The 20,786-nt window shown below is 44.4% G+C and overlaps 1 protein-coding gene across 1 annotated transcript in view; it reads right to left on the minus strand.

Annotated features, from left to right (window-relative positions):
• LOC117828334 (serine/arginine repetitive matrix protein 2-like) overlaps positions 1-20,786 on the minus strand; it is a 124,453-nt gene that overhangs the window by 27,292 nt on the left and 76,375 nt on the right. The window contains exons 9-10 of the mRNA XM_034705377.1: positions 15,262-15,331; positions 14,457-14,574 (exon numbers count right to left, since the gene is read on the minus strand). Of these exons, the coding sequence (XP_034561268.1) occupies positions 14,457-14,574; positions 15,262-15,331 (188 nt within the window). The remainder of the gene's footprint in view (positions 1-14,456; positions 14,575-15,261; positions 15,332-20,786) is intronic.

Below are 20,786 nucleotides of genomic sequence, written 5' to 3' on the forward strand. Positions count from 1 at the left end.
CATGCCCAAGAGGGTTAAGGCAGTGCTGGAAAATACTGACACTTTGGGCCCAATTTGGACATTTTCACTTAGGGGTCTACTCACTTTTGTTGCCGGTGGTTTAGACATTAATGGCTGTGTGTTGAGTTATTTTGAGGGGACAGTACATTTACACTGTTATACAAGCTGTACACTGACTACTTTACATTGTATCAAAGTGTCACTTCTTCAGTGTTGTCCCATGCAAAGATATAATGAAATATAATGTATAACATATTTACATTTGGGGACTCTGTACCGTCTTCCAGATGGTCAAAGTTCTACTCAGAGTAAAGGATGTACAATGGATCTGAAATTCTCTGAGCCTGCCCAAGAACACACAGCTCATAAATGGCCTGCAGGGAAGGGTTGCCAGTCTTTCCAATGACCATCATGGCAGTCTGCACCAGGCAAGAGAGTTTGGTTTCAGCTAAACAGAGAGGTTACCATACCATACTGTCATCCTGTACCTGATGATACTCTCCAGTACAGCCTGATGATATTCAGCAAATCTCAAGGTCAGCCTATTTTCACTCGCGCAATATTTCTAAAATTAACTCCCTCTTATCAGGCTGCCCCAATAAGTCTCTAAAGATTCTTCAGCTAGTTCAAAATGCCGCAGCTCGAGTACTGACTAGAACTAGGAAGAGAGAGCACATCTCTCCAGTGTTAGCTTCTCTTCACTGACTCCCAATAAAAGAATAGAATATAATTTAAAATCCTTCTTTTAACCTACAAAGCCCTTAAAAATCAGGCACCCTCGTATCTTAAAGAGCTCATAGTGCCCTATTACCCCTCTAGAACTCTACGCTCCCAACATGCAGGCTTGCTAGTTGTACCTAAAATCTCTAAAAGTAGTATGGGAGATAGAACCTTCAGTTATCAGGCCCCTCTCCTTTGGAATCATCTACCAGTCAGGGTCCGGGAGGCAGACACCCTCTCTACTTTTAAGAGTAGGCTTCAAACTTTCCTTTTTGACAAAGCTTATAGTTAGAGCTGGATCAGGCTTGGACCAGCTTTTGTCATGCTGCTATAGGCCTAGACTGCCGGGGGAACTGGCGCACTGACACACTGGGATCCTAGCTCACCCCCTTCCCCCCCAACCCCTTCATCACTTACTTTAACTCTGCCTGTCCCATTAAAGCTACTAACCATAGACCTTTCTGGAGTCCCTGAGCTCCATTGTCTCGTAGATTCCTCTGAGCTGCCGTAGACGTCCTCCTGCTGCGGACGATCTGGACTGCAGCTGATACGGACGTTCTGGACTCCAGCTGCAACAGCTTCTACTACTCGTCTCATCACTATCACCTCTCTCTCTTACTCCCCTCTATCCCTCTTTCCAGACCCAACTCGGTCGAGGCATGATGGCTGTCTAACATGAGTCTGGTTCTGCCTGAGGTTTCTGCCTGTTAAAAGGAAGTTTTTCCTCACCACTGTAACTAGCTAAATACTGTGATGTGCAATGCTCATGATGGATTAAGGTGGGGTCAGACTGAGTCTTACCCTGTCTTGAAGTTGGGTCTTTGTTAATAATTGAACATAGAGTAGGGGTCTAGACCTGCTCTGTTTGGAAAGAGTCTTCAGATAACATTTGTTGTGATTTGTTGCTATATGAATAAAGATTGATTGATTGATTGATTGATTTCCCCATCTTTGGATATCGAGCCAACACAGCGGCAGGATTACACTGATGTTGCTGGCTCGCTAGTAAGTCTGTGGACCAGCAACATCAGCGCCGCCTGAGCGTGCTCTCTGCCATCAGGCTGATTATGACCTGGTTGCGCTCCCGACTGCACAGGAAACAATGATGTTAACATTTCCAAAGATCCTGTATCCCTACTTCATACTGTGTACTCTACCTTCAATAGCACAGCAAGCGTCAGGGGAGTCAACAGAAACCACTTTAGAGGGGAGCACAGCATCATAATTTGAAGCCTCCTGACCAAGCTGCCATATCTGACAGGTTTGATTTGGTCTGTGTCAAACTGTTTAGCCTGAAAGCCTCCAAAAGTAAAAGAACAGGTTGAATTCCATTTGTGAATCACTGCTGACCTCCCATTTGCTTCAACATAAAAAAGAAACCGGGTTGAACAACAGATCCACATGAGTTCCCTTGATAAATGAACCCTTTCGCAGATGAAGAAGCTGTAAGTCAAGTCCCTCTCCTCTCCAGCAGACTTCCAAGAATTGAACTGCCTTCAAAGTGCTCCCACAGAGGAGCAAGACGCAGGAATACACACTGTAACAAGTGCTGATGCTGCACCCGGGCTCAAATCCCACGGCAGCACATATCCAAAGTTTTACCTCGGCATCCGCGACACCTCAGTGTCACTCCGATTGATTCATGCTGACTGAGCAGAGACAATGAAAACAGCTCACAGAGAAAATAATGATAAAAAAGGAAACGGGGATGCAGACATCACCCTCAGGAAATGGATTTTATTTTCCTCTCATTCAGACAGCTTTGAGTCATCAGTCTATTAAAGTAAAACCAACATCTGTGTCTCTGAAGGTGGAGCGGAAGGTATTTCTCTGAACCTGCAATTTGATTTGAATGTTTGGTTTTAGTTCCAAAGTCAAACCTGCAGATCATCAGGGATCAGAACAAAGGGAGCTAAGACAGGAAGACTCAGCAAACAAATGAATGGGAAGAAACAGAGAGGAAGAAAAATCTGATATTCATTTTTATGATGATACTGACAGATGTTCTGTACGTTTCTGATTGGATCAGAGATTAAGGAGATTCATAACTTCTTTAATCCTTGGTGGATCTTTAATGTTACAATGTCATTTAGCAGACGCTTTTATCCAAAGCGACGTACATACGAGAACAAGAACAATACAAGCAAAGATCTAGACAAGAGGAAACAAGATCAGTAAGAGTAACAAAGTGCTTCAAGTCCATTTGGGTGCAGGTACTGCCAAGCAGTGTAAAGGCAATGCACAAAAGTAAATAAGTAACATCTACAATGAAGCAAACAAACCATTTAAGACCTTCCATTATCATCATCATCAATTAACATCACCACAATAATGACCAAAGTACCAAGTGCTGGGTCACTCCAGACCTGAACACAGATTCCCAGAGTAGAGCAGGACAGTGTGAGTCAACTGTAGCTGGAAGACATGATCTGCCACTGGGGACAACAGTGGAGAACAGTCTAGCTAAGTGCATAGTGCTTCCTAAAGAGCTGGGTCTTTAGCTGTCTTTTGAAAGTAGAGCGGGACTCTGCAGATCCAATGGAGTTGGACAATTCATTCCACCATTTAGGGGCAACAGAAGAGAAGAGTCCAGCTAGTGATTTTGAGGCCTTGTGTGCTGGAAGCACTAGGCGCTTTTCAGAGGCTGAGCGTAGCGGGCGAGAAGGGCAGTAGACCTGGATGAGGGGTTCCAGGTAAACTGGAGTGGTTTTGGTGACTGCTTTGTAAGTCATGATTAGAGTTTTGTATCTGATGCGAGCTGCAACTGGAAGCCAGTGTAGCAAAATGAGCAGGGGAGTGACATGAGCTGTCTTAGGCTGGTTGAAGACCAGACGTGCTGCTGCATTCTGGATCATTTGCAGAGGTTTGACTGTGCATGCAGGGAGGCCTGCCAGTAGAGAGTTGCAGTAGTCAATGTGTGACATTACAAGAGCCTGAACCAGAAGCTGTGCTGCTTGTTCTGTCAGGTAGGGTCTGATCCTCTTGATGTTATAGAGGGCAAAACGGCAGGACCGAGCAATCGAGGCAACATGAACCCTTAAGGTTAGCTGGTCATCGATCATGATCATGACACCCAGATTTCGGGCAGACTTAGTTGGCATGAGGTTTTGAGATCCACACTGGATATTGATCTGTGGGTCCATAGTGGGACTGGCTGGAATGATAATAAGCTCAGTCTTTAAGACAAAACAAATGATTAATCCAGAGGTAGGAGTGTCCATTGACCCTGATACTCTCCAGAAATCCCAACCCAAATGTGTCCAAGAATCGCCAATCAATATGTGACATCGTCAGTCATATCTCGTTCCAAATGGCTAACTAACTACAAGTGGTATTTGCTGGGCAGCACTCTGCTAAGCCCCTCCTTCAGGCGGGCTTACAATGTGGGAACAGAAGCTGTTTTTGACCTGATAGTTGAACCACATGACTGATGTGTGTCTAACATGAGTCTGGTCCTGCTGGAGGTTTCTGCCTGTTAAAGGAAGTTTGTCCTTGTCACTGTAACTTGCTAAATGCTGCAAAGTGCTCTGCTCATGGTGGATTAAGATGAGATCAGACTGAGTCCTGTCTGTAAAATGGGACTGGATCTGATCCTGTCTTGATGTTGGGTCTTTAACATGGAGTACGGTCTAGACCTGCTCTGATTGTAAAGAGTCTTCAGGTAACATTTGTTGTGATTTGATGCTGTATAACTAAAGATTGATTGATTGATGAAGAGGTTGATAATGGTAATAAATCAGAGTTTACAAAGTTTAGTCTTTGTTGCGTTACACTTAATAGTTTCTCTACATGACCTCATCACTCTGCATCCTGCTAAAAGTTGTCTTGAACAAAGAAAAGTAGTATTCAACATTAGATCTATTCATTTGCTTCCACAACAAATGCATGCTTCTTAACAAGGGGGTGATGGTGCATGGGAAATGCAGTCCTCATACCATAAAAACACTACAGATTTCCTCCACAGGGGTCTGTCTAACATGAGTCTGGTCCTGCTGGAGGTTTCTGCCTGTTAAAGGAAGTTTGTCCTTGTCACTGTAACTTGCTAAATGCTGCAAAGTGCTCTGCTCATGGTGGATTAAGATGAGATCGGACTGAGTCCTGTCTGTAAGATGGGACTGGATCATTTTACATACCCTAGAATTTCTATGATCTTCTCCCTAAACAAATCTAAACTGCTGCGAACACTCGTATAATGTCAAATGCATCTTAAACAAGCTGTGTTCGGAGGTCTAACTGGACTTTAATGGTTTATCAATCCCTTTATTGTGAAAGTCCAAAAGGATGTTGCTTTTTTTCATTTACCAGTAAATATATTTAGTTTTTTCTACTTGACTGTGGCACCCAGCCCAAGCAAAACTGATGCAAGAGAGCAAGTGCTGAGAATGTGTTTTAAAGGACACAATATAAAGATCCTGTGAGGAGTTTTCAGCTGCTAATGAAACATGATATTCATACTGATGCTGATGTACAACCTTAATAAGCAAACAAGGCCATCAGCTACAAGGTCTGTATGTCTCTATGGTGATTTATCAGCATGCTGCAGCAACAACTTGTTCATTCTACAGTTAAAAGACAGAAGGTGATATTTCTTAGTTAAGACGTTGTTGTTGTTGTTGTGCATGATCAGGACAAAACCAGCTGACAAAAGAAGTACTGCTCTGTCCAGAGGGGGCGCCAGAATCAACACAAACTGAAAGTCACCCACTGGAGCTTTAATTGTAGATGAAAATCTAGTTTTTTAAATAAAAAAACTCAATTAAATTAGTAATTATTGAAGGCCATGGCTGCACCGTGGTGCAGTGGGTAGCGCTGTTGCCTCACAGCTAAAAGGTTCCTGGTTCGAATCCCCGGTCGGGTGGGTACCTTTCTGTGTGGAGTTTGCATGTTCTCCCCGTGCATGCGTGGGTTCTCTCCAGGTACTCTGGCTTCCTCCCACTGTCCAAAAACATGCTCTCCAGGTTAATTGATCACCCTAAATTGCCCGTGGTTGTGAGTGTGTGCGTGAATGGTTGTCTGTCTCTCTGTGTTAGCCCTGTGATAGGTTGGCGACCTGTCCAAGGAAGCCAGCTGGGATAGGCTCCAGCCCCCCGTGACCCCCGACGGGATAAGCGGTCAAGATAATGGATGAAGGCCACTGAGCTAGGACATCCACAGCCCTGAATTCAGTATTTCCATGTCATGTCGTAGCGCTCATTGGCGCTCATCCAGTTTGCAGAAAGCAACACTGCAGATATCCCTCAACGCCAGGCTACCACAAGGGGATGGTGTTCTGCTGTCTGTAAGGACTTACAAGAAATGATGACTTCTACTGTGGGTAGGTGGTATTAGAGCCAAAAATCAGGAAGTGTTTGGTAAAGCAGGGGAGTACGATATGTGGAGGACATATTAATTAAGATGCATGTACTAGCTTGGAGAGGAAAGAGAAAATGTTGAGCTTGCATCAATGAATGCAAAAACACTGGGTGGTAAAACTAGGAGGGGGATATTTATTTTCCCCTTGATAACCTTTCTTAATTATAATTAAGAGTTTCTTAATCCTTCTATCACTCTTCCACCCAGATGTCTCTGTTTCTGGGATGAAACTCTCAGTTTCACGGCTCAGTCTGATCGTTGTCGGTTTCCTCGTGCAGTCAGCCTCTTTTGTTTGCTCCTCCTGGGAGCCGCTGTCACCGCCGGCGCTCAGGCATTTTTTCCCATGGACTCTGGAGCATGCTAATTGTGAATGAGCTAAATTGCTCCCCAGAGAAGCAATTTGGTGAGTGACCAGTCATGCTAATAAAAGAAACGCTGGAGCTTTAACAAAGAGACAAATTACAAGGGACAATCACAGGGATCTGAGGAGGGCGACCGTGTGTGTGTGTGTGTGTGTGTGTGTGTGTGTGTGTGTGTGTGGTGGGTTCAGGGTTAGTTACGAGGCTGCTGGGGCTCAGGTTTATATTCTTGATGGACAATAATAGAAGTCTGATTAGTGTGAATAATATTAAACCAACCCTAATCCTCAGCAGGTCCTGTACTTTTCCTCTTCTTTGAATCAGACTCAGAGTTTGTGATCACACTGCGCTCTCCTGTCAGGCCCGCTTCTGATGCTGTTGTTCACTTTGACTCCCCTCTCTGTCATTCTGCACTCACTGAGTTATCTCCAGTGTTCAGAATAAATCTACTGCGCTCCATGGCAGTCTGAAGAAAAGTGCTGCTGTGGTAAAACTCCATCTGCAGGCTTTTCCATCTTTCCTCGATGAAATATGAGAGCAACAAATCAAACCGAGCTTCGCCCCCGTGTCAGAGTTTCTATTTCACTTCAGCGTGCAAGTTCTTCATCATCCTTAATGATCAGCATGCATCAAGTTTGCTTTTACTTCACTTTACATTTTATCTTCTTCACCGGACTATTTCTGTCTTGCTTTAGGTTTTCTGTTTTGCACTTTTCCTTACTTTGTCTTGTGGTTCTCATTCAAAGTCACATCCCTGCGTTACGGTGAAAGCAGACTCATTTTGAATTAGTTTCAGCATGTTACCCTTCAAGAAACAAATACATATTCACACAGACAGAAACAAAAAAGGGAAGTACAGCTGCACTGCTTTCTGAAAATGTCTTCATCTAATGCCCCTGGGAGTTTTCTGATCTCTGAGCTGTTTGTCTGGTTTAGCTTTGATAACCTGAAATAAGAAGTTAGAGGAACAAGGAGATATAGATGCTGACGAAACAAATGTTCAGCCTCTGCAGAGGAGGATAAGTTTATGAGCACTCCAGGAGTTCTTGATATGCAGAAATTAATCATAAAACAGATTTATAGTTTGAATTGTTAGAATTTAGAAACCTTTCCTCAGAAGATACGATGAAGCTCTATTTATCCTGAAAGAAATTCTAGCGCCAGATTCCTCCAAAGTTAGAGTCTGACTAGAATGAGGAGGAGAGAGTACATCTCTCTTAACTGGCTCCCCATAAAATCTAGAATATAATTAAAATCCTTCTTCTAAATAATTATTTTGTGCCAGGCAGGGCTGATGGTGGTTTCAAACTATGGGCTGATATGGGCGTGAGTCAAATTAAAGACCGGCCGTTCATACTGAGGTCGCATTGAAAAAAATCAGATCTGTATGTTTGCTTTTACTTCACTTTACATTTAATCTTCTTCCCCGAACTATTTATGTCTTGCTTTAGGTTTTCTGTTTTGCACTTTTCCTTACTTTGTCTCGTGGTTCTCATTCAAAGTCACATCACTGCGTTACGGTTAAAGCGGACTCAATAAGAAGTCCTTGCTTCAGCGTCAGAAACTCTTAAGCTTGCGAGGAATCAACAAAGTCAAAGATATGTTTTTGTTATGAAACTGAAAAGCTTTCATTCATAATGTTTTCTTTTTGACAATCTGAGCACTTGTGATTTTTCTGAAATAAAAGATTCATTGATGTCGACTCGCGCTCAAACGTTCCACTCACAGCGCCCGTCCTTGTCTCTATAAGCGCTCCAGATCTTCAGTTTTCTCCACGTTCTTCCCGCCATTGTTGCGAGGTTTCTAAAGAACTGAACTCAGCACTGATTCAGTCTTGGTGGTTTTTACCTTGAGAGCTGATTTACTGCTGTTTTTAGGCCTCGCTGAGCTCCAGCGCCAGCAGCTAAAAGGCTTTCCTGCCATTATGAAAGTATAAAAGACAGGTTATTATTCTAATGCCCAGAGTACTTCTGACTACAGCAAACTGAATCACTGGAACCTGTCAAGGTTACTCTGTAAAAGTTCTTCACCCCCTTCTCCCCCCCCAGCTGTGTCCTCTCCTGCTCATGCTGTGTTCATAAAGTGCTGCCGGCGTGAATACGAAGAGATTCTGCCAAAACAAGAGTCAATCAAAGAGAGATCAGAAGGTTACGTTTGCTGAAGAAGTAAGATGCTAGAGCGAGATACTTTTTGTTGAATTCAAAATTCAATTTTCATTATTTCAATTTTGTTTTGCTCACTAAGTAGGCGAGAACGGGGTTGGTTGTCACACGGGTTGGTAGGCACACTTGTTATATCTCGCCACCAGAGGGCGCTGTCTCTCAAATTGGGGTATGGACATTTCCAGAATTAGGATCAGAGCTCACCTACCAACCCCATAGTGTGTGACAACCAACCCCATAGTGTGTGACAACCAACCCCATAGTGTGAGACAACCAACCCCATTAGTGTGACAGCCAACCCCATAGTGTGTGACAACCAACCCCATAGTGTGTGACAACCAACCCCATAGTGTGTGACAACCAACCCCATCAGTGTGTGACAACCAACCCCATAGTGTGTGACATCCAACCCAACCCCATAGTGTGTGACAACCATCCCCATAGTGTGTGACAACCAACCAACCCCATAGTGTGTGACAACCAACCAACCCCATAGTGTGTGACAACCAACCAACCCCATAGTGTGTGACAACTAACCCCATAGTGTGACAACCAACCCCATAGTGTGTGACAACCAACCCCATAGTGTGTTACAACTAACCCCATAGTGTGACAACCAACCCATAGTGTGTGACAACCAACCCCATAGTGTGTGACAACCATCCCCATAGTGTGACAACCAACCCCATAGTGTGACAACCAACCCCATAGTGTGACAACCATCCCCATAGTGTGTGACAACCAACCATCCCCATAGTGTGTGACAACCAACCAACCCCATAGTGTGTGACAACCAACCAACCCCATAGTGTGTGACAACTAACCCCATAGTGTGACAACCAACCCCATAGTGTGACAACCAACCCCATAGTGTGTGACAACCAACCCCATAGTGTGTTACAACTAACCCCATAGTGTGACAACCAACCCATAGTGTGTGACAACCAACCCCATAGTGTGTGACAACCATCCCCATAGTGTGACAACCAACCCCATAGTGTGACAACCAACCCCATAGTGTGTGACAACCAACCCCATAGTGTGTGACAACCAACCCCATAGTGTGTGACAACCAACCCTATAGTGTGTGACAACCAACCCCATAGTGTGTCACAACCAACCCTATAGTGTGTGACAACCAACCCCATAGTGTGTGACAACCAACCCCATAGTGTGTGACAACCAACCCTATAGTGTGTGACAACCAACCCCATAGTGTGGGACAACCAACCCCATCAGTGTGTGACAACCAACCCCATAGTGTGTGACAACCAACCCCATAGTGTGTGACAACCAACCCCATAGTGTGTGACAACCATCCCCATAGTGTGTGACAACCAACCCCATAGTGTGTGACAACCATCCCCATAGTGTGTGACAACCAACCCCATAGTGTGTGACAACCAACCCCATAGTGTGACAACCAACCCCATAGTGTGTAACAACCATCCCCATAGTGTGTGACAACCTACCCCATAGTGTGTGACAACCAACCCCATAGTGTGTAACAACCAACCCCATAGTGTGTGACAACCAACCCCATAGTGTGACAACCAACCCCATAGTGTGTGACAACCAACCCCATAGTGTGACAACCAACCCCATAGTGTGTGACAACCAACCCCATAGTGTGTGACAACCATCCCCATAGTGTGTGACAACCAACCCCATAGTGTGACAACCAACCCCATAGTGTGTGACAACCAACCCCATAGTGTGTGACAACCAACCCCATAGTGTGACAACCAACCCCATAGTGTGAGACAACCAACCCCATAGTGTGTGACAACCAACCCCATAGTGTGTGACAACCAACCCCATAGTGTGTTACAACCAACCCCTCAGTGTGACAACCAACCCCATAGTATGTGACAACCAACCCCATAGTGTGTGACAACCAACCCCATAGTGTGTGACAGCCATCCCTGTGATGGGGAGTGTCTTTGATAGTTATTTGCCTCTTTGCTACAATGAGTTGGAAAATGAGAGGGAAACACATTTCAAGCCAACACCAAAATCAACAACTTGAAATACAATGAAGACAACAACAGACATATGTAACAAATAAAGAACTAAGGGAATATGTTTCAGGGTGAGTCAGGCTGTATACAGTATGTGTGTGTTTCTGACAGCAGATACAGACATCACATTGACTTCCCTTCTGCTCTTCCTTGCATTAGCTTTCTGTATTGATCTACCTCTCTTCTTCCTCTTTTCTTTCTCCACTGACCTTCACCCATCCTCCCTCCCCTCACTCCTTATAAGTGTTTGTTCTTCCTCATACTTTTTTTCCCCATCTCCCCTCCTCATCTTGAACCCGGTTCTCTTTAAGCTCTCTTTCAAATGCAGAATCACACCGCTGACTAATCAAAGCTAATGTCCATTAAAAAGGTCTTTACCAAGAGTTGTTTCTCTTCCTATAAGTGTCAGAGTTGTTTTCTGAATCAAGGCACAATAGAAACAACATCTCTCCTATAAGTGAGGTGAAGGCAACACCAGCAGTGTTTGTAAAATCACATCACACACAATAATTTGTGATGTGCATTTTAAAATAGGGATTTAAAATAAAAGCCTGTCTTAAAAAAAAAAAGAGCAGCATTAAAAAACAAACTTAATTCAAACAGTGTTCTTGCAGGAGCAACTTTTTGGGTGATTTGCAATTTTTATTTTCATTTCAAAATTCAACCCGCTTAAAAAACAACCCCCTGTCATACCTCCAGCCTGGTCTCAGTGGTTTTTAAGAAGCAAGCACTGCATTTTGAATTAGTTTCAGCATGTTACCCTTCAAGAAACAAATACATATTCACACAGACAGAAACAAAAAAAGGGAAGTACAGCTGCACTGCTTTATGAAAATGCCTTCAACTAATGCCCCTGGGAGTTCTCTGATCTCTGAGCTGTTTGTCTGGTTTAGCTTTGATAACCTGAAATAAGAAGTTAGAGGAACAAGGAGATATATATGCTGACGATACAAATGTTCAGCCTCTGGTCCTCTGCAGAGGAGGAGAAGTTTTTATGAGCACACCAGGAGTTTTTGATATGCAGAAATGAATCATAAAACAGATTTATAGTTTGAATTGTTAGAATTTAGAAACCTTTCCTCAGAAGATACGATGAAGCTCTATTTATCAGATTCCTCCAAAGTTAGAGTCCAACTAGAATGAGGAGGAGAGAGTACATCTCTCTTAACTGGCTCCCCATAAAATCTAGAATATAATTAAAATCCTTCTTCTGACCTACAAAGCTCTTAAAGGTCAGACACCTTTGTATCTTAAAGAGTCCAAGACCTCGCTGTCCCTCCATTGACTTGCTCCATCAATGCTATCCTCCATTTTTGCAAGGCTACCGCCGCACAGAATTGTGACGTGTGTCGCTGTAAAGTGACCTGAAAGTATCCAATGCGCATCAAATCCTCCTTGGCCGTTCACACTGAGGTCACATTGAAAAAAAACCTGATCTGTATCTGATTCAGGACCACATATGGAAGTGGTCTAAATCTGATTTGGGCCAGATTTGAGTGTTCACACGGCCTCTAAAAAATCTGACCTGGTCACTTGACCCCAAAAAAATGGGATTTGGGCCACTTTTGCCTGCAGTGTAAACATAGCCTAGTGTCGCTCCCAACATGCAGTCATGCTCGTCGTACCTAAAGTCTCTAAAAGTAGTATGGGAGGTAGAGCCTTCAGTTATCAGGCCCCTCTCCTTTGGAATCATCTACCAGTCAGGGTCCAGGAGGCAGACACCCTCTCTACTTTGAAGAGTAGGCTTCAAACTTTCCTTTTTGATAAAGCTTACAGTTAGAGCTGGCTCAGGCTTGGACCAGGTCTTAGTTATGCTGCTGTAAGGCCGTAACTTTATTTATAAGTATCTCTTCGGAACTGTTAAACTTCAACAGCGTTCATTAGAAACTTAATTGAATCATACTTGAGGGCTGTGGGGAAGAAAGAGCACGGGACAACTTCTGCTGTGCGTCGTGACTCGTGGTGCCTTTAATGACCCTTCATCAACATAGGACAACAGCACATCGAACTAATGTGACACCTTTACTTCAACTCAAAACCATATCACCCTGAGCAACCTTAAAGAGGCAGTTCAATATTCAAAATATAAGTCTTTTAAACTTCATTAAACAACTCAATGATAAAAATAAAATTAGAATTAAATAAGGACTATTTGGTGACACTTAAATTAGACCAAAATCAATCTCATCCTACACTGCTATGGGCCTTGACTGCCGGGGAACTGACACACAGACTACCATAGACCTTTCTGGAGTCCCTGAGCTCCCTGTTTTGATGTCTTCAGTATGAATCTACGATGTCGAAAATAATAACAATAAATGAAACCCATGGAATGAGAAGGTGTGTCCAAACTTTTGACTGGTAGAGTATGTTTATACCTACCACTCTAGTCTGTTAGAAAAATGCAGCCTCCATGAGTGACAGTGAGCTACCCTGCTTTTAAAACGGAATCATGTGTAATAAGAGAAAGACCTCCAGGAGACCCATTAAACATGACTCAGCAGTAAAAGAGCTACATCTATAGAACACCATCTGGGCATCTAACACTAATTAGCATGAGTCAGCAAGTGAAAGAGCAGTTTAAGAAAACTTTGCTAGAGGGGATCCCTGCTCTGCTAACTCTTCCTGTCCCATTAAAGTTACCAACAATACATCTTTCTGGAGTCCCTGAGCTCCCTTGTCTCGTAGGTTCCTCTGGATCTCTGCCGTCATCTCTCTTCATCTCCTTCTATCCCTCTCTCCAACACGGTCTCAGCAGATGTGTGTCTAACATGAGTCTGGTCCTGCTGGAGGTTTCTGCCTGTTAAAGGAAGTTTGTCCTTGCCACTGTAACTTGCTAAACAGGTCTTTGATGCGAATACTTTAAACCCAGTGACAGGAGGTATATGTCCTGACAATGAGTTTGGATCCTCATCATGCTTTCTACACAGGTTTTTATCCTAGAACTACAAAGTCTCTAAAAGTAGTATGGGAGGTAGAGCCTTCAGTTATCAGGCCCCTCTCTTTTGGAATCATCTACCAGTCAGGGTCCGGGAGGCAGACACCCTCTCTACTTTTAAGAGTAGGCTTCAAACTTTCCTTTTTGATAAAGCTTATAGTTAGAGCTGGATCAGGCTTGGACCAGCTCTTTGTTATGCTCCTATAGACTTAGACTGTCACACTGGGACCCTGTCTTTCCCTCTCCTCTCTCTAACTATCTCTTACTATAACTCTTCCTGCCCCATTAGAGTTACCAACCATAGACCTTTCTGGAGTCCCTGAGCTCCCTTGTCTCGTAGGTTCCTCTGGATCTCTGTCGTAGACGTGCCAGACTCCAGCTGCTACATCTACTACTATCCGTCTCACCACTAAATTCTCTCTCTCTCTTCACCTCCCTCTATCCCTCTCTCCAACACGGTAGGTCTCAGCAGATGTGTGTCTAACATGAGTCTGGTCCTGCTGGAGGTTTCTGCCTGTTAAAGGAAGTTTGTCCTTGCCACTGTAACTTGCTAAATGCTGCAAGGTGCTCTGCTCATGGTGGATTAAGATGAGATCAGACAGAGTCCTGTCTGTAAAAGGGGACTGGATCTTATCCGGTCTTGATGTTGGGTTTTAGTTAATAATAGAACATAGAGTACGGTCTAGACCTGCTCTGTTTGGAAAGAGTCTGAGGAGAACGTTTGTTGCGGTTTGGCACTATATAAATAAAGATTGATTGATTGATTGAGTAAAAAAACAGTGTGTCTACGTGAAATATTAAAGTGTTAAAGGGTTAAATATAAATAAATAGTGCCTTATATATATGTGCTTCATTTGCAACCCTGGTCCTCTCTAATGCCCCGCCCTCCACCCGTCTCTCTTACCGTCTCCGACCAGCTGCAGCAGAGCCAGGTCAAGTGGACGTTTCCAACGGGAGTTCTTGTTCAGCGCGATGCCATAACCCGTTGTGGCAAACACCTTCCCCGAGCCGATAGTCATCACCTTGTGGAATAAAAACACACACGTTAACATCCATACATGCATGCACACACACAAACACAAGCATCTCCAGACAGAGTGGGACGCAAAGAGGCAGATGGCGACGAGTGAGTGGAAATCAGCTTCATTTGTGCCGCAATATTTACAGTCGCTGTGGCTTTGATGCCAAACAGTTGGCTCCACTCTAACACTGACACCCCCAACAGTCCCAGAGCTGAGAGTGGGATATTGTTTCAGCGGAGGAATTAATATAGATCCATATCAGCTGTAATAATTACTGCAGCAGAGGCTGTTGTACCAAGCAGCCGGGAGCTCAGGCCTCCCACAGACCTTATTACAAATGATCACTTGGTTGGATTTTCATTTTAGCTTTGGGAGCTGTAACAAACGCAAACGTATAAATAAATCAACAACAGCACTGTCCAGAAATGACAATATTAACAAGCTACAGGCCGCAGGGGACAAATCTCAATGCCTGTGATGTCTTTGATTTATTTAATGCAGATGCAGACGCTCGTTCTGTGTGCGCTCGTTGCAGCTATTCTCCACACAGGAGGAGCTGGGTGTGTTGGGAGATCTTGTCGTGTTGGAGGACACGGTAGCTGCAGGGCACGGAGGACTTCAGGGCTGTCACGATGTCAGAGCGTGTCAGTGTGCGGAGCTGTGAAATGACGGGGATCCATTTCTCACCTTGCAGCCTTCATCCTTTCTGGCCATATAGTTCAGCACGGCAGCGTCGTAAATGAAGGCATCCAGTTTCCTGCAGGGGAAGGAAGGAAGGAAGGAGGGAGCAAAATTACAGAAAAGAAATGGGAATCAGAGGTAATGCAACTGGTCAGTACAGATACAGAGAGGATGGAAACACCTGAGCTAAGACAACGACCGTCTAAAAGAGGAACACCCAAGAGAGAAGAGCTTCTTCCTCTCTCGACATGTGACACCAACTCTTTCATTCCCAGAGATGTTCGAGATATTGATTTTCCTCCTTTCCCACCCCCCAGATATGGTTTCTCACCCTAAAGGTTGTAGTTAAAGGGCCCATATGATGGAACACACGCGTCTCCCTTGCCTATATCCTCAATGTTAGCAACCCTGAGAATGTGGAGGCATAAAGACCCTCTGCATTGTTTCTGTAGCCCTCTGGGAAAACATGGCTTCTAGAAGGTGATTTGAATTTGCTCCTGTGGTGATGTAATGACAGGAGTGATTTGCATAGGCATGCATGTAAAACCACTCCCACGCTTCAAGCATCTCTGCCTTCATCCATCTGTTTACTTCCACTGTCGCGGAGGCAACAGTCCAATCAGATCAACCCAGACATCCCTCAACCCAGCAACATTTTCCAGCTCTGGGGAATCTTGAGTCGTTCCCAGACCAGGTGGGATATATAATCCCTCTAACCAGTTCTGGGACGACCCCAGGGCCTTCTCCCAGCTGGATATGCCTGAAACACCTCTAAAGGGAGGCGTCCAGGAGGCATCCTTATCAAATGCCCGAACCACCTCAGCTGACTCCTTTTAACGCGGAGGAGCAGCAGCTCTACTCTGAGCTCCAAACCGTATCCTTGAAGCCTGATTTATACTTCTGCGTTAAATTGACAGCGTACCCTACGCCGGAGGTCCGCGTAGCTCCCGTTCCTACGCAGAGGCCTACGTACGTAGCTGACATGCACCTCCTCCAAAATGTAACTACAAGTAGAATCAACGTGGACCGCAAGCCTCGTGATTGTTTGTTTCTGCTAACCACTTCACGCTCGGACTGCAAAGTAAAGTTAGACCAGAAAGCTAAGAAAGTAGGAATAACACTAAAATGTTGATGCACCACTCAGAAACATGCTCTTGTAAATGCAACTGCAACACTTCAACAGTTTCCTCCTAGTGTTAAAGCTAGGGTTGGTAGTCTCGGAAAACCAGCATGAATTTGAATGTAGCTTTTCCTCAGGACTCCGTCTAACCCCTCCCCTCCTCCCTCAGAGCTCCTCCAAAACGACGCCCCCCCGCTCACATGCACGAGCGCCGCTGATTCTCGACCATATGATGGTGACTGATTCAAAACCGGTCCTCACCAAAACATTCTCATAGTAAAAGTTAAAAACACAAACAAACATGGCTGCTGTTAGTACTCACAACTATCATGCTAGCATTATCCAGTTGTACTGGTGACACGATATCAGGAGAAAAGTTATAACAGTGACCGGTTATTAAAACTCAATGTGTTCACGAATCGGCTCGTCATCACTACAGCATCCGAACGGAAGCTACAACATCTACATTTTCTGTAGGACTTACTGAACGTCAATAATTATTCTGCTTGTTGGTGAGAGCTTTTTAGACTCTGATCTGGACTACAGTCCTGAGCAAAGCACCTCATCAGGTCAGAGGGGACAGGCCCGAGGACGAGCGAGAGGGGCAGTAAATAGAATCAGGGGAAGTAGAGGCAGGAGACGGGGACTCGGAGGAGTGCACGCCGGGGAAATGTACGCGCAGGAGGCGGGCAGAACGGCTGGACGGGATTTGATTGGTTTAAAATTTGGGGAGCCAAAAAACGGTGATTGGTTAGTGTTTTCCCAGGTTTACTCCGGCTGTAGATAGCAGGTTTTCTTCACTCTTTTTTTAGGAACACATCATGTATTGATTACCATCAGGACATAAAGATCATTTTAACCAGTATGACAAAAAGTGTATCTAAATCTGATTACCAACCCCAGCTTTAAGGCTCAGATTCAGATCATATGTGTAATGTAGAGGGGCAGGTTCTTCTGGAGCGCTTGCCAAATTTGTGACATTTGTCTGCACCCTCCCTCCTCAGACAACACTCAGGCAGCCAATCAGGGCAGCACCTCATTAGAATAGCATCCCTGCCCACTCAGATCACTGCATGGATAATGAGGTGAGGAACTGAGAGGCTGCAGATCTTCCGCAGAGGCTGAATTTGTGTGTGAACCAAACCATTAAACCTTTAAAATAGCAAAGACAGTCCACAAAAACCTCTGACTAAAGGACAACCAGAGAAGTAATTATGAGGGAAAAGCACCTGAACACCAAAAGTAACAACTCAGCTCACACTGACAATAACTGTCCAAGGATCAGGTGATGGGTCTGAAATTACACCTGCTCCTCTTCTGCGCAATCATTAACTCATCTTCACACTGATGGAGTGGCACTGTACAACCAAGTCTTCAGGAGGGGAAAGACTGTTAAAGGATGAAGAGGAGGAGAGGGTGCCAGATGAGGGGAGTAAGTGGGTGACAGGAAAAAGGAGAGAAGATGACGGGTCAGAGATAATGATTGGAGGGAAGAGAGAGACAGAAAAAAAAGGTGATGAGCTGGCAGCAAGGAGTTAATGAGGAGGGAGGAAGAGACAGAGATGGAGAGGTGTTGTTTCGTAGCCAATTCAAACATGAATCTTCAAACTGCTCGGCTTTGACGGTGAAAACTAATGTTGCCTCTGTAAATAACGTCAGGATGAGAGTTGGTGTGGAAAGAGAGAGAGAGAGAGATGTCGATGGGGAGATAAACAGCGAATAATGAGGGAGGACATGAAGCTGGAGTGAGATAGAGAGGAGCAGAAACTGATGTAAGAGGAACAAGGAGGATGATAAAAAGGAATGCATCATGGGAGTTTTAATAACACGGTACGTCAAGTCTGCTAAAGACAGAGACGTCTGCTTGTCAGGATGTAGAAGTTTGTGTATGTGTGTGTCTGTGTGTGTGTTTGCTTGTCCCATTACACATTTGAACCCTCATCTGCATCAACTAACACCCCCCCCCCCCCCTCCTCCCTCTCCTCCCTCTTTACTCCCACTCCTAACAGAATGAGGAAGTGTACATTTTATTTCAAGTGCTCTGTGTGCTTTGTGGCCCGACTGGCGGATAACAACCCCCTGCCTGAGTGGCAGCCGGTGCAGAGACGCTGGTATCCCTTCCCTCATCCTTCCTCTGTTCCTGCACTGCAGCTCACTGCTAGCATGTTTTATTTAAAAGTACTTCTGTTTTTCCTCCTCGCCTGCTAGCCGTGATGCTAATGAGGCTGCACAGGTTGCAACGTTTGGCTGAGCCTCCCGAGGCGAGAAACATCGATGCTCTAACAGGTTGCGAAAGATAAGAGGAAGGAATGGGGAGTGGGGGGGGGGGGGGGTAATGGAAACCAGCTATTGGCTTCAAGTTAAAACAAAACTATCTATAAGGAGCAGGGGGAGTAGGGGAGAAGGGAGGTGTGTGTTTAGAGGATGGGCAGTTGTCCAACGTGTGCAGCTCTGGATTCAAAGAAAGAATGAAGCAGGAAGTGAGTTTTTCTGAGCCAGAGAGTGGATCACAGTAGAAGTAAGAAGTAAAAGTATACTGAACTTGATTTTGCACATTGGAAACATGACAAGGTGAGCAAAACCAATGCTAAAAATTGCTAACGGAAGCTAACATTTTTGCCACAGTGTCAACAGGCAGAGGTGGAACGTCAATGGCTCATTGATTTGACACGACTTGTGTGATGAGGTTGAGAATGTTGTTGTTGAGAATGAATCACCACTGTTATGTGGTTTCAACCAATCAGAATCAAGTATTTAACACAGCTGGTGGACAAATTGTCATTCATCAGCGAAACATGAGATTTACAAGCGTCAGGATCACTGAACTCCTCTTGACTGAACTTGTCCAGAGCGACTGCATGTTTTTATCTTGCAGTGCTGTGAGGATTAATCGATTACACATACTTTGCCTTCACAACTGTTGGCCTGTAATATCACGGCAAGCAGTGATTGATCACAGCTCTATGACAAGGGCATTCAACTTTTAAATGACTGAAAAGTAAACCACACAATGATGCTGGCTTTAAAGGTGACATATCATGCAAAATTGACTTTTTAATGGTTCTCTACCTGAAATATGTGTCCCTGTCTACAAACCCCCTGAGAATGAAAAAAATCCATTCTGCCCCTGTTCTGATTTCTCCACCTTTCTGTAAATGTGTGTGAAACGAGTCGTTTCAGTTTTCAGTGTTTTTGTTACGTAACAACAATATCCGGTCTGTCACGGAGTCAGAGCTCGGAGCTTGTTCAGCCCATAGACTGTATAAAATAATACTGAATCCCCTCCTCCGTTTTTCATTCCCTGCACACGTGTGTGCTAACAAGGAGCTTAGGAGGGAGGCATGCTAGTTGTAGGCTTTCTTAATAAACACAAAGGTCGGTTTTACTCCCCACGTCTGCAGATTTGAAGATATAGTGGATGATTTTTATTTGTCATGGATAAGTGCTAGCGCTAGTTAGCATAGCCACATAGCTATATGTTCATAGCTGTGTACCAAGACACACGTCGACATACTGATAAATAAAACAACAAGAAACACTAAATCTGTGACCAATCCTTCGGAAAGGTCCTGCTACAGGCGCCTCTCCGTCAGGATCAGATTCTGGATCAGATTCAGAGGGTTGAAGTAACGCGGGTCTGTGAGCAGCCGTGTATATTCAGCCAACATGTAAACATTAGATCAACGTGCTGGAGAGCTGAGGCCACATCCACTTCCTGAGGGGGCGTGGTCAGAGAGAAAACAGAGTGTTCTGAGGAGGACTGAAGAAGAGGGCTTTTCAGGCAGACCAAAATCTGATTTCAAAGTGTTTTTATGAGCACAAACTTTAAAGACATGTTTTGGGGACCTCTTAGACCAATATATATTGATGAAAAAAGCGTGATATGTCACCTTTAATTTGAGATTCCTTATTAACCACTTTTGAAGATGTCTGGAATTACATTAAAAAAATGGGTTAAGCAAGGTCTTGGAGCATTATGAGGTTGGTAAAGAGTTAGAGAGCTGGGTAAGGATGATTGGAGACAAGGCTTTTGTGAATGCAGACGGATTCCTTCCAGCCAACTGAAACAGTCGGCAACCCAGAAAATGTTGCATCCAGTTTGAAATGAGAGGAAAACGAACCACAAACTACGATGCCCAAGAGCTGCTGTGTGCCCTCCATAGACTGTACAAATAATGGACGTAGTATCCATGACGTCACCCATCTGTTCCTGAGCGCTGTTTCGAAGCCAGTCGGCGGCGGTAGCCATATTGGAAATGCTGAACTCATCCAAAAGAGTGTTACATAAAGAGGCAGGGTTTGAGCCTCCTAGCCAGCAGCTACAGTGTTCCCGCCTGTCAATCAAGTCAACTGTGCCTCTCATTGGAAAACTCCTAATCTCTATATCTTTGAAATTACCGTGTTATGGAAA

The sequence above is a fragment of the Notolabrus celidotus genome, chromosome 16 (genome assembly GCF_009762535.1).
Source record: "Notolabrus celidotus isolate fNotCel1 chromosome 16, fNotCel1.pri, whole genome shotgun sequence".
NCBI classification, from domain to species: Eukaryota; Metazoa; Chordata; class Actinopteri; order Labriformes; family Labridae; genus Notolabrus; species Notolabrus celidotus.